We start from the raw sequence: 14,867 nt of genomic DNA, 5'->3' as shown, positions 1-14,867 counted from the left end.
CAGTCCATATTTAGGTCCCTGGAATGGGTAGCTCTAGTCCCATTTGATTTATGGATGTGCAGAAAATTCATTAAGTTTGTGTTGGAGATTGCTTTGTAAGACATGCATAAGTCTCCCATAAGAAGTTTATACGATACTGAGTCACTATACTCAGTATCGTATAAACTTCTTATGGGAGGACTTTAGTTGGTCTGTGTAAGGCACGTGCTAGAGTCCCTCAATATTCTTAGTTGGAAACCTCTGAGGTCCCGCCACTTGCTGCAGGTGTTTTGTACGGTTCATGCCGAAAGGATCATTATACTCAATTATGGGCCTGATTAGTGATGAGTATAGAGGAGTTATAACCTCCTTTGCTCTAAAGTCGGTGCTTTTGCTAATGAAGTGTGCTATGTAGAAAGCTTTCCATACTACAGTAGACACATGGTGGTCAAAGTTAAGGTCACAGTTTATTTGTGATCCCAGATCTCTTACCACTTTGTAGGTACATAGGATATTGTTAATTTGATAGTGTGAAGAGTCATTGTTTTTACTGAAGGGAATGATGATGGATTTCTTTGCATTCAGAAACATATACACAGCCTTACTGGTTATTTAGTAAGGCAGACCACTAACTGTATCACGACTTTGGCAGGAAAATTAGCCATTTTCTCTGACTATTAAAGGCTGCAGTAAATAAAGGTAATCCTAATATGCTTGCATACATATCTTGTTGATGTCAAGATGTATTTCACAATGAGTTGTAGAAATAGATCCAGTTCTTTTACTCAGTCCTTAGCGATGTTGCCACTGCTGTAGACCAGATGCTGAGCTAATATTTGCCAGAATGTAGATTATAATACCGACTGCCTTATTTCTTAGAAAAGCAACCAAATGTAGTAGCTCTACAAAACAAGTTCTCTAAAATAAATTTATTTTCTGGTTGTTTAGAAATATAGCTAATTTTTTTACCAGCAGCACCTGGCATGTATGTCCGCAGATATGTATTTCTTAATTCATATTTATTCATTGTTTGCATGTTGAACAATCAGTAATATGTTAGAGTTTTGTTTCAAGATTGTTCTTTGCTTTAGCTATACTCATGCCTTTGGCATCTGGTTTCTTTAGTTCTGAAATGATTTCACCATTTTGGTTATGGTTAGGAGGTGGTTTGGGGCAAAATGGTAGGTATTTTGTCCAAGAAAATGTGCAGCATTTTGTATTAATACTGAAAGGAAGGTTGTAAACATCTGAAATATCTTCTTCGTCTTTATCCATGTCATTATCATGAGCTTCTTTCCATGCAGTAATCCCCCGCTCTTTCTTGGATCCTAGTGCAATAAAATAATTTGTATCAGTATTTATGGTCATTATATCTGCATTAAATAACTTAAATAAAGCACAGAGTTTACCACTTGTTATCATTAACTATAGTAAGGTAATCTAGTGCCAGTTATGATTGCTTTATTATTTGTTTGGCTAGAGTTAGAATATTCTTTCCTATGTGTACACTGCTTGCAAAGAACTTTTTGTGGATATCCTCCTCATTCCCTCTCACATGATTACAGGACTGTGCAAGGCACTACCTTAGTTATGTAGTTCCATACTTCTGCTGCTTCTCTCCAAACGTCTTGGCCTACTCACATAGGAACTTCTTTGCCCAGCAGAAACTGGCTTCGCCAACTATCAAGAAACAAACCTGTATATACCCTTTTTGGATCAATGGTTTGTAGTGTTGATTGTTCAGAGAATCAAGAGCCCATTAGGTTAAGTGTTATATGGGGCCAGGTAGTAACTGTAAATCAAATTCCTGTCAGTGTTCTTGCTTTTTAGTGGAAACAGAGCATGCAATGGCATGAGAACCCATCTGCCCCAAAGATCACCCACACTGAAGGTATTAGCATGTTTGGTTATCAACTACTAGGGGTCCATTGTGTATTATTTCCCCCCATCTTGTTTATCCTAAAGTAGGAACACCCAACAGGGCTGGTCACTTCCTACCTTTTGTGCCTTGCCCTGTATATATATAAATCCAAGTCACTAGTGTCACAGATTGAAGTCCAGTTTCTCCATCAATAAGTTAGTGAATCTCCTCTTTTGTAAAGATCTAAACATTTTCCTTATGTACGTGGATATTATAGACTTTTTTTAGCACTCTGACAGTTAGGCAAGTTTGCTGTAGGTTACATCAGATCACGGAGTTTAATACCGTCTTGACATTGTGTTCTGGTTGCTAGTTAATGCCTTAAATGTTGAGCTTAACTGTCTACAGTTCAGGAGTACATCACTTACTGCACCACTCTAGTTACTTGCCTAATTTTATCATAGTAGTATAGTTGAATTCTCCAGCACAGTTTGACTGTGCAAGTGTTTTGGCTGCTTTTGCTCCCTAGCACAGGTACATGGAGTCCTGGCTTTGGTGTTAATAACCAAAACTCAAGTAACATAACCAGATGCTGGCAGGACAAATCAGCCTGTAGAACCAGAAAGAGCAACTGATGCCAGTTCACTCATCTTAGGGAGAAGTGTGTCCTGGCAGATATCAGGACGGTAGCTGCTAAAACACTGACTCTGTGCTCCTAAGTTTGAGCAACCCTTCTCACCCCAGGAGAGGTGAGCAAGCTACACCACTTCACTCATCCATCTCCTCATTTGGCTCTTCCAGAGCTGGAGCAGTTAAGGGCTCCATCCCTGTGTACCACAGAGCCTGACTGAAAAATATTACTTGTTAGGTTATTTGACTTTCCTGTTCACTAGAATTATGTATTTGCTGAAGAAATCACTATAAGTGTTGTTATTCTTAAGCCTTTAGATTTCAAAATAGAGTTATTTCAAGAGTTGGCTCTCATTTATTTGTCAGTTTGTGACATAAACCTTAGAGTCCCACTATATTTTTCCTTATGAAAGCAAATGCTCTGTAACTTTTCTCAAGCTCAGAATTTCACCTGATGAAACAATTGACAACTGGTGGCTAGGGCAAAGAAGTGAGAAAGGAAAGGGAGAGTCTCGACTCTTTCCACACCATCCCTGCCTTGTAATTTGGTAGTGTTATGTTTCCACCACACTAGATCATCCACATTGTAGTTCCACATTACTAAATTATTGCAAATTCTATGAGCTTATAACTCGCCAAGTATCTTACAATGCAAAGATAAATGTACATTTTATATTGATCAAATAATCTGAAGGAGAAAGATCATATGTGTACGGAGGAAGGGTTGCATTTTTATGCTGTTTTTCCCATTATTATCATTTCCTTTGTTTTTTTGTTTTGTTTTATTGTTTACCTTTGCAAGACATCATCTCTTGCATTTTAGGAGTCAATCTTTTTTACTGCTGGCAGATAGCCATACTGCAGTGCTTTACCATGAGGAGGTACAGCACCATGCTGTGTCTGTGTGGCCAGAAATGCTAATGAGGCATTCGGGGAGTAGCTTGTGCTAATTAGCCCTGTGCACTCACCCAGAAATTCCTGAGGTAAGGCATTTAGCCAGACAAGCATTTCAGAAATGTGCTTGGCTACATAACTTAGCTCAGCCAGATGAGTTAATGAACACAGCCAAAATTTCACATTAACCAATTACTTTATATGGATGAGATTGTGTTAAAGATAAGTGCTAGGGAGTTTAGCAGACAAGTAGTAGTCTGGGGATGTGTGTGTGTGTGTGTGTGTGTGTGTGTGTGTGTGTGTGTGTGTGTGTGTGTGTTTGCGCACAGAGGGATGACTGGTCTCAGGTGTGAGCGTGTGTGTGTGAGAGAGAGAGAGAGAGAGACTGTGCATCTGGCTTGATAGTCACAGTAGGGGGTGTTAGGGGATAGGTAGGGTGGGTGTGTGCATGGGAGAATACGGATCACAGACTGCACACTGTGTCAGGGATGGCCACGTGATGGTGCAAAATTATCTCTAGGTGATTTGTTCATGTTGAATAATTTCTCTAAAAATGTGCATTGCATTTGATGGGAATAAGTGGGTTTAGGACCTAGTCTACTCCAACCTACATCAGAGGCCCATGCTAATGATGGGAAGGGTCTATATGTCACTCTTGCCCTGAGAGTGCCCTCCATAAAGCCCATAAGCCCCTGGTCAATAAGCTTCTGGCTAACCAGTTACCCAGCTTGCCACCTGGGCTAGCTCTGATAAGCAAAGGCTGGATGTAAAACCAGTTTACCTGCCAAACATGAACTATTGTTGCACTCATTATAGGTTCACTGACAGGATGCAGCTTGGAAGTGAATGATATGCTGGCAAGGAGAAGGCTGGACATCTTCTCTCTCCAGAAAAGGTGTAAGGGGAGTACAGCAAAGCCACCTGGCTTGGGATCCATAGTCTACTGCTCATGAGGACAGACTAGAAAGGGTGTGGGACTTGTGCTGAGGAAGAAGCTTCAGAAGACAGTTAGGGATGCCATCAGAATTAATGATAGACTCATGGCAGTCAGACTCTAGAGTAAGATTAGGGTAGTATTCATAATCTCAGCCTGTGCTCCACAACACAGTTGTGCTAGCAAGGAAAAGAGTGCATTCAGGCAGCATTTACATGATGTACTAGAATAAACAGGGCTACAAGAGCTGGTGTTGATAATGGGGGACCTAAATGCACATATCAGGACAGACAGGACAGGATATGTGGATTGTCTGGGTCAACATGAATAAATAAGGAAAGGCCATTCTTCTTGACTTCTGTCTGTCAAATAGTTTGATGCTGGCTAACACATAGTCCAGCAAATGAGATAAGTCACAAGGTCACATATACAAGAGTAGCCAACATGCGACTCAGGTAGACTTCTTCCTAATAAGAACAGGGCATTGAGGTAGAATAATTTCAAAGTCATCCCCAGTGAAATAGCCCACAGCATAACCCACTGACTGCTGCAAGAAGTGGTCAGAGAAGGCTCTACTGTCAACAAAGACTGGGCTGAAATCTAGAAGTTGATTGGAGAGAAATCACAAGAGTTCAAGAAAATACTCAGGGCTCAAGCACCACAGGAAGTAGAATGTTAGCTCTTCAAAACAGCATGTGTGAGGATTATGGAACAGATATGCACTGAGCCAGGTATAGAAATGCAGTACATGAAGAAAACTAGAGGTCAGATGCAGAAGTCCAGGAATTCATAAAAAAAGGAGTGCTGGAAACAGTGGGAGACAGAAAAGACAGACTGGGCTGAGAAGGAATACTGGTTGTCTAATAAAGAGGCTAAGAGAGCAGTTGCAGTAGCCATAAACAAGAAGTCAGAGGCACTTTATCAGCTTGTGGATTGTGGCTCAGCACTTGGCACAAAGAAACACTATCAGGTTGCAAGACAAAAACAGAAAGATAAAAAAGATAGTCATTATACACCCTTCATAAGTGGATGCCATCATCAACCTGTTCACTAGTCCATAGGACATCAACAGCAGATTGAAGGAATACTTCCAGCAGTTTCTGAATGACGAAACCCTGCTGAAGCTGTATAGCCCCAGATACAGCTTATGATGAAAGAAGAAAAGGAGACCACCCTAGAAAAAGTAAGAACAGTGCTAAGGAAGGTGAAATCAGGGAAAGCAGCAGACTCAGATAAGGTCACAGCAGATATGATCAAGGTGTTAAACAAGTTAAGGAAAAATGGCTCTAGACGATACTCCTAGCAGTTTGGAGAGAAGGGCATATCCCAGATGACTGGAGCATAATCATTCTAGTGCCGGTGTACAAGGACAAAGGAGACATTCATAACTGTGGGCAGTATAGAGTTATCAACCCCCTGCCATGCTACATGAAAGTTCTGGAGAGGGTGATTGATAACTATGTAGAGTAGTAGAAAGTAAGATGGGAGATGGATTCATATCAGGATGCAGCACAACTGACCTGATATTTGCTGTGAGAAAAATATTTGTGAAGAAGTTAGAGATGAAGAAGGAGTCCAACTGGGCATTTCTAGACTTGAAGAAAGCATATGACAACGTCTCAAGAAAGATAATTTGGTTAGTCATGTGATGGTTCAACCAGAACCATTGGAAGAATTAATGCTGGATATACACAAGTACCTAATGACACAAGTGCGAATAGTGTTTCGACTCACAGAGGGTTCCCCAGCGGGAGTGAGTGTGCATCAGAATTCAACTCTGATGTGTTCATATTGGTGATGGACTAGATTAGCAAACAGGTTGGAGGGGACGAATGACAAAAAGCTGCTGTATGCAGTTGATGTGGCATTATAGGCAGACTGAACGAGAGCTTCAGCAAATGATATGAGAATGGAATGCAAAACTGAAGGAACATGAAACAAAACAGTACAAATAAGATGGCTGTAATGGCAGCAAATGGTAGAAATCAGAAGAAGCTGAAATTGAGATATATTTAGATCCAGGATTCTACCCACTGGCTGCTCTGCGTACCTGGCCCTAGCGTCCTTGTTTATTGTCTACTACCCTGTAATAATACAGTGGGACCTACCTAGCTAGCAAAGGACCCGCACAAACAATCCTAACAACAGATACTTAATAGAAAGTCTCTCACCATCCTGTAAAAGATCCCTGTTACCTAAAGAGGCAAGAAAGTTTATTTGTCTACTACCCTGTAATAATACAGTGGGATCTACCTAGCTGGCGACAGGACCCGCACAAACTATCCTAACAACAGATACTTAATAGAAAGTCTCTCGCCGTCCTGTAAAAGATCCCTGTTACCTAAAGAGCAAGAAAGTTTATTTATCTACTACCCTGTAATAATACAGTGGGACCTACCTAGCTGGCAAAAGGACCCGCGCAAACTATCCTAACAACAGATACTTAATAGAAAGTCTCTCGCCATCCTGTAAAAGATCCCTGTTACCTAAAGAGGCAAGAAAGTTTGTCTACTACCCTGTAATAATACAGTGGGACCTACCTAGCTGGCGAAAGGACCCGTGAAAACTATCCTAACAACAGTTACTTAATAGAAAGTCTCTCGCTGTCCTGTAAAAGATCCCTGTTACCTAAAGAGGCAAGAAAGTATGTGCTGTCTAAAACTGAACACTTGCCTAACAATTTATATATGCTTTCTAGCACGCTACCTAGCCAGGACACCTAGCAGCCATACTTTCCCTCTACCCCTAAAGGTATTCTATTATACCTATCCTATCCCTCTACCCCTTACACCATCTATTTATTTCTATCCTTGTACTGTCTCCTGCAACTGTTTCTTGAGCTTGAATACCTTCTACCGACCATCTCTGCTCACCTGCTTTGGCTGAAATTCATTATTTTCCCACTAGATGGCACCATAACCTAGGCTGATTCCTAGCACTGTTTGCCCTCACATTAACTGATGTAAGGCTCAGACCCTACACTAATTTAGGATAGCCTAAGTAACTTTTCTCCTGCACAGTCCTAGAAGCTCTTTCCTATCCTGCTATTATCACTGTATCTGAGACCCTCCCAATACCTGATATCCATCTCTCTACTGTCCCTTACCTTGCACTTCCCAATTTCTATCCCACCATACTTACCAGTATCTACTGAACTGTTCCTCAGATTTCAGCTGCACACAGGTTTTCTGTGTGTCCTTAGCCACTTGTTTTCTAACCCGCTCCGTTCACCCTGCAGGCTCACTCCGCTCCCCTACCCTACCCTCAATTCCCACCCACCCCCAGTGGTCCTAGATTTATACCTCATAGGACACTCCCCTTCCCCTAATTATCCAATTAGCTCATTACCTGTACCTACACACTATATACAGGCACTCTCTCACATTCCCCTCCTCACTACTAAACTACCTCTATCCTTCTTGGTTTTGTTATCTGTCCTATTACTACTTTACTTACATTACCTCTACCTACCTCTATCCTTCCTGGCTTTCTTATCTATCCTATTACTACTTTACTTACATCACTCCCCATTCCACTATGCCTTCATCATATCAGCCTAAACTTAAAAACTTACTCCTTTCTCTTACTGCAATACACATACTACTCATACCACTCATACTTACATGGTATGAAAACTCACACATCACTGCATTCCTCCATCCTCTAAAACAAACATCACCTACCAATCTACCTACTACCCACAACCATGCAAACATCACCTCTACCTCAACCTACCTCTCCCCAAAGTATCATAAGCTAGCCCACATTAATCTCCAACAAACCAGAAGATCACTATATACTCTCTTCAAACTACTGAAACTCTTACATACATTTCAACAACACCCTCTTCTTCATGGGGATATTCACCCTAACCCAGGACCTAACAATACCCTACTAAACCCCCAACAGCCCCAAACCACCACTCATATAACCCTGACCAAAACTGCTAACTCCTTATTGATAGCCCATCTTAATATACAGAGCTTAAACAATAAAATTAGCCAACTGCATACTCTACTGGACATACATTCCTTTGATGTCCTATGTCTAACAGAAACCTGGCTCAAACCAGGAACAAAAGATAACAAAGTCATCCCACCAGGGTACAATATAATAAGGGCAGACCGAATAACAAAAAAAGGTGGAGGCGTAGCAATTTTGTATAAAGCTGATCTAAATATATATCTAGTAGACTAACAATCACCATTAGATAATCACGTAGAAATCCTTGTCTCTAAACTCCAGCTCAATTCTAGTAAAGCTATCTATATAATATGCTCCTACCTACCTCCAGGCAATAATATCAACAACCTTGAAAATATTGTATGCATCTTCTCATCTTCCCTCCCTCAAGAAACCTTAGTACTTGAAGACTTCAATATAGACTGGAATTGCTGTACTTCCAATCAACCTTCAATCCATATAAACTTGTATGGCTTTTCTCAATTTATCACCACCCCAACAAGAATCCATAAGCCTACTAACAAAGAATGTACCTTAGATTGGATCTTAGTAAGAAACCATCCCCTCACTTCTATAGCAGACACCCTACCTGATGATATTAGTGACCATTTACTCACCTATATAATTAGGCATAAAACCCTCTTCTCTAAACAACCTATTTTTAAAACTATAAGAAACAGAAAACACTTTAATGCTATACATTTCCAAAAAGAGCTTGAAGCCTGTGATTGGTCTCCCTTAAAACAACTCTCCCTTGATGAAGCAGTATCCTATTTTAACTCCAAATTTTTACAAATACTGGATACCATGCCCCTAGTCATTCTATTAGAACCAGATGCAAAGCAGTACCTTTGCTCTCTAAAGAGACAAGACAAAAAATTCTAGTAAGAAATAAGATCTGGTCTAAATGGAAATGTACTAAAAGCCAAACTGATCACCAGAACTACAAACAGCATAGAAACACCACAAAGAAATCTATACTCCTTGATAAAAAAACTACTACCTTAAACTCCAAGACAGGCATCAACAAACCCCGCCAAACATTCTGGACAGCTATTGACAGACTTTTACACCCAAGACACTCCAAGACTCCAACTCCTTCAGCACTTTCCCTAAGCACACCTAAGGAGATTGCTGACACCTTCAATACCTCCTTTACAGAAACTGTACAGTCTCTTGCAAATTCCTTACCTCTTGTTACCCCAACCCTCCCATTCTCCATGACTATCAAACCACCTACCTTTCAACTAAATCCAGTCTCTACACCTTTCATCCACACCTTACTTACAAAACTTAAACCATGTACCCCATCTGCTGATCTCTTACCATCGGAATACCTGCAAATTGCAGCTAAAGTTCTCTCCTATCCTATTTCTATACTAATCAATAGAACTACTACTGAAGGTTCTATCCCATCTCTCTGGAAAATTTCACATATAATTCCTCTTCATAAGGGTGATAACTCAACCAAAATATCTAACTGTTGCCCCATAGCCCTACTCTCCCCTCTAGCCAAAATAATGGAAAAATGTATCAACCACCAGCTGCTTGATCACCTTCTCCTATATAACCTTCTAGCAGACCAGACTGTCAACATGGTTTTAGGCCATACCACAGTACTACTACTGCCCTACTATCCTTCACTGATAGCATCAACAAGCATCACAACAATAATAGGCTTTCTACTGCTTTGTTTATAGACCTATCAAAAGCCTTTGATATGGTGAACCATCAATTGCTACTACAAATACTAGAACAATACTCACTCAACACAAAGAAATTACAGTGGTTTAAGTCCTACCTAGAAAACAGACAGCAGGCTGTTCTCTGGGACAATAACCTTTCTACTCTTCTTCCTATTACTCTTGGGGTCACACAAGGCTACATCCTGGGACCTCTCCTCTTCTCTATCTTTATCAACGACCTACAGCTAACTATTTCACAATCTACCTGCATCCACTATGCAGATGATTGCACACTAGTGTGTTCTGCCACCTCATTTGCCAAGCTCCAAGCTATCACCCAGTCAGTATTTAACTCAGTTGAAAAATGTTTTTTGCAACGTTGCCTCCTATTAAACACCAAAAAAACAATTTACTTGTTTTCACTCCTACACAGAAGTCCCCTCCAATATATCTAACTGTCAAATCCAGCAATGGTACTATAATTACACCTGATCCAACCACCAAGCTCTTAGGAGTAACAATAGATCACAATCTGAACTTTGACACACATATTAACACTACAATTAAAACTGTTAACAGAAAACTGGGTTCACTGTATAAGATAAAGTCCTTCCTCACCCCTGAAGCCAAAACCACCATTGCCCATATTCACCTGATCTCTCCTCTCCTCTATGCTTCATCTATCTATACAAATCTTTCCAAAATGAACCTAAACAAACTAGCAACCTCCTACAACAACATTGCCAGATTTGCTACATGTTCACCATATAGAACCCATCACTGTTTAAACCTCAAAAAACTAGGCTGGCTTGAACTCCAAAACCAGCTACTATTTCAGCAGCTTACAATTACCCATAAGATTCTCTTTCACACCGATAGGATTCCTATTCTTTGTAGCATTTCCACTCCTTATAGAAATCTTACTACCTTTCGCTCAGCAAATAAATTACAAGTAACCACCCAGAAATCCCTTAATAAAGCCGGGGACACCCTCTTTTCAAATTCTGTGGGTAAGAGTTGGAACAAACTCCCCAGCAACCTACAATTACTTTCATACTTATCACTTTTCAAACACCAGCTAAAACTACACCTTAAAGAACATTGGTTATGCCCATGTACTAACCCAGACTAACAACCATCTAGCATACTTCCTTTTCCCCCCTCTATTACCCACTAGGGTGCAAATACATCCTATTCATAGTCAGTGTTGTAGTTTTCTTATTTCCTTCTAACTTCATGAAACCTACTCTTCACTTTTCTAAAATCCCGCACCTCCTCCTGATATTGTCTGTGTCAGTGTTAGTACTTATGCTACCTATGAAATTTTACGCAAAGCTTTTCTAACATAACAACTAGATAGATACCTTCACCCCTCTCCTCATATTTTTCTTTTTGTCCAACTATTGCCAAACATTGTACCTCTTGTATATACTACTCATACTACTGCTTACTCAACACCCTTACTTATCCTTCTCTTTTGTTGTTTGTTGCTTCTATGCTAACCTAAACCTACTCTGATTTTAATTTTTTACCATTTTTAGTCTTTGCTGTTTGAAGCTATTTGAGTACATTAGACTACACCTTTTGCTGTAACTGTATTCATTCTTATGTAATAATTTACTGTTTTGATTTATTTTCATTTGTAGTCCTGTTACATTACCTAATGCTGGAGCTTATCTCCCTGGACCACTACTGAAAATGAACATGTATCCAGTTAGACTAGCCCGGTCAACAAATGTAAAATAAAATAAATAAATAAAGAGAAGTTAGTGGAATGGTTAATAGCTTCAAGTATCTGGAAGGGGTTGTTGAAGAGAAGGGAAGTCTGAATGAAGAGGTCAAAGCTAGAATGAGAGGGGTTGTAGTCATTTGGCACAGAGTATCAGAGTTAGTGTGTGACAGAAGAATGCCAAATAAGCTGAAAAGTAAGGGGTACAAAACAGTAGTGGACAAGTACTATGCATGATGAAGAAACCTGGGTAGTGAAGGCAGAGCATTTGAGGAAGCTAGAAGTGATGGAGATGAAGTGCCTCAGACAGGTGGTAGGATGCACATTGTGGGACAGACAAAGAAGTAAAGACATTAGAGCAGAAGCTGAAGTAGCTTCAATTTCAGAGTTCAAAAAGAACAGATTGCTGTAATTCAAACATATGTGAAGAAAAATGAAGACAATCTGGTGTAGAAGATTTGGGACAGACAAGAAGGCAAGAGGAAATGAAAGCATCCAGCAAAGAGGTGGATGAGTTGTCTGACAGAAGGCCTGCAACAGTCAGACATGACTGTCAAAGAAGGTAGGATAGTGGCATTGAATTGAGAGAGATGCTGACAGTAAATGCAGCACCCTGATCCATGTAGTAAATGGGGAAAAGGGGAGTTGATAACGATGATGATGATTATGTGTCTGGGTGAGTATGTCCATCAGTATAGTCGTGTGTGCATGTGTGTGTGTGTGTGTGCGCACGCACATGTGCATGTGAGATATCATGTGCATGTGAGATATGTCATACTATAAAATCCCCCAGACTGATGAGCAAATCTTGCAATATTGAGGTGGACACTAGACACCAGGGATATTAATAGAACAATGTGATGTGATGTTGTCCTATCTCGCCTTCATTCTGTACTGTTTGGGTTCGGAACCAATCCTTGATTCCGACTCAACCATTTACAAAAGCTTGAGGTCTTCAACTAGCCCTTGGCTTACACCCTATCCCATGATGCCCTTGGGAATTCCCCAGATCTCGTTTGCTGCTGAACAAGTCCGGGTGCTTCACACTGGCTCTGGGTAAGTAATTTCTTTCAATTGTGTCTTTCCTTAAAAATTTTGTAGTTTTCTCTTGTAATTACTTTGTAGTAGTTTTAGATTAGTTAATATAGTTAACCTTGGTTAACAGCTTGACTTTGTTCATTCTTTCTTGCTGATTGAGTGTTGGCTGTCATTACTCTCTAAGCCTATATATCTTCCCTATCCCAGCTTTCCTAAGTGTGCATTCAAAAGAAATTTCTTAGGCTCATTGTTTTGAGCTTTTTAATTTGGTGTGTTTTATTGTTAGATAACTTAGATATTTACTTAGAGATATATTATACCCCAGTTTAGTTAGAGTGCCTTTTCTTAAGTGTGTGCGTTTTTGATAATTCCCTATAAGCTCTTCCCCTTTTGTGAAGAGCTTTTTATGTACCTAGTTCGTTTAAGTTAAGAGGGCTGCTTGGCCCATTTAAATTAGAGAGTTTTTTCCCTTCTGTGTGCATTAGTCTTGTTGTTGGCCCTTTTAAGTTAGAGGGTCTTTTTTTCCATTCCATGTGCATTAGTCTTGTTAAATACGTTGGTTGACTAACTGTTTTATTTGTGGATTGTTCTATAACCTAAGCTAGTCCATTTAAATTAGAAGGCTGCTCAGCCCATTTTATAAGTTAAAGAGGTTTTTCTTTAGTGTGTGTTTTACATATTTCCTAAAAAAACCCCAAAAATGTTATTTTTGCTGTTTTCCCCATCCAGTAAGCAAGCTTGTTTTACTTAGAAGGCTTCTTAGTCCTTTTGAGTTAGAGGACTTTCCTTAGTGCGTTGTTACATATATAGTGTTTTTTGTTTGATGGCTATTAAAATGTCAAAACAGTCGAAATGTGTCATACTGTGTGCATACTGCCTTGGAGCAGTATACCTACAAGAATCTTGTGCGATTTGCCATTCTTTCAGCCACAGGATTCTCTTTGAAAGGAAGAATAAGTTAATTCTTAGGGGGTTATTGAAGACTTCCTTTTCAGAAACCATAGGAGAAGGTCAAAGCCCTACAAAACAGACCATCCCCTTCTTCAAAGTCAGGAAAAAGATCTTCATCTTCAGAACCTCATTCAGAGCATGCAAAAAAGTTACCAAAAATTTCCTCATTGGACGCAAAACCTGTCGGGCCCAAGAAATGATCCACCTCGGCTCCTTCAGTGTTGAAACCATTGGTGTTTCAAGCTTGGAGCCAGTCCCCAGTAGTGGAACCAGATTTTCTGACATTGAGATCCCCCATCTTGCAAGTTTCAAAATCTGCTGCTCCTCCTCTCGATCCTCCAGGAGCCTTTCAGATGACGATGTGGCTCACGTGGTGCCCAGACTTTTGAGGACAGCAGCACTAGTCAAACTTTTGTTGGAGCCAACCCAGAGGGTTTCAGAGCTGACTAAGCCTACCCTGTCAGCATCGATTCCTCCTCCAACCCAACTCGAGGCCTTGGAGCTGGAATGCATGGAGCTGAGTGTAGTGGAAACATCGGAGCTGAGACCTGTTCCAGGATCTTCGGTCCTGACTACCTCTCTGACTTCCTTGGTGCTGTCTGAGCTCGAGGAGTCTAGGAGCCGACGTTCTCCAGTCGGGTCCAGGGAGGACAGTTGGATTGCACATTTGTCAGATCCGAACTTGCCTCTCAGGGCTTTGGCATGGTTGAGCTCAGCTCCTACCTCGGCCTCGGAACCAACTCCCCTTGGTGCCAGGGATGCCTTCTAGTTCTTCGGAGCCAGGTGCTTCCTCAGATCATGGGTGGGGGGCCTTTGAGGCAATGAAGAGAGCACTGTCCCCACGGGCAGCACCACTCTCAGATCCAGTCATTCCTCCCCCAAAGGCACTGGTGTCCATCTCGGCACAACCGCATCCACACAGATGTGGAGACGAATGGCCTCAGGATGCCCCATTGGGTGAACCCCTACCTTCCAAAACTTTTCCAGAATACCATTCTGAAGAGGTTTCTCACAAGAGATTATGCAAGAGGAAGCATCTGGGCTGCCCAGAGGAGTTTGTGACATATGATACAGACCTCGATGAGTCAGAAGGGTCCCCACGGTCACCCTCAGAGAATGTCTCCTTTGTAAACATCCTAGAAATACTTAAGCAGAGGGGTGGCTGGAAGCCCATCAACCCTTCTGAGAAGTCTGTCTACCTGA

General features: G+C 40.9%; 1 protein-coding gene across 1 annotated transcript in view; it reads right to left on the bottom strand.

Annotated features, from left to right (window-relative positions):
- Positions 1 to 495: 495 nt before the first annotated feature.
- Positions 496 to 14,867, bottom strand: part of LOC122815177 (solute carrier family 23 member 1-like) — a 489,586-nt gene continuing 475,214 nt past the window's right edge. The window contains exon 12 of the mRNA XM_044087457.1: positions 496 to 1,307. Within this exon, the coding sequence (XP_043943392.1) occupies positions 1,036 to 1,307 (272 nt within the window). The 3' untranslated portion in view covers positions 496 to 1,035. The remainder of the gene's footprint in view (positions 1,308 to 14,867) is intronic.

Source organism: Protopterus annectens, chromosome 11.part0, assembly GCF_019279795.1.
Source record: "Protopterus annectens isolate FY-2018-M chromosome 11.part0, PAN1.0, whole genome shotgun sequence".
NCBI classification, from domain to species: Eukaryota; Metazoa; Chordata; order Ceratodontiformes; family Protopteridae; genus Protopterus; species Protopterus annectens.
Note: the sequence above shows the minus strand (reverse complement) of the source record. Positions and strands in the feature narration are given on the sequence as shown.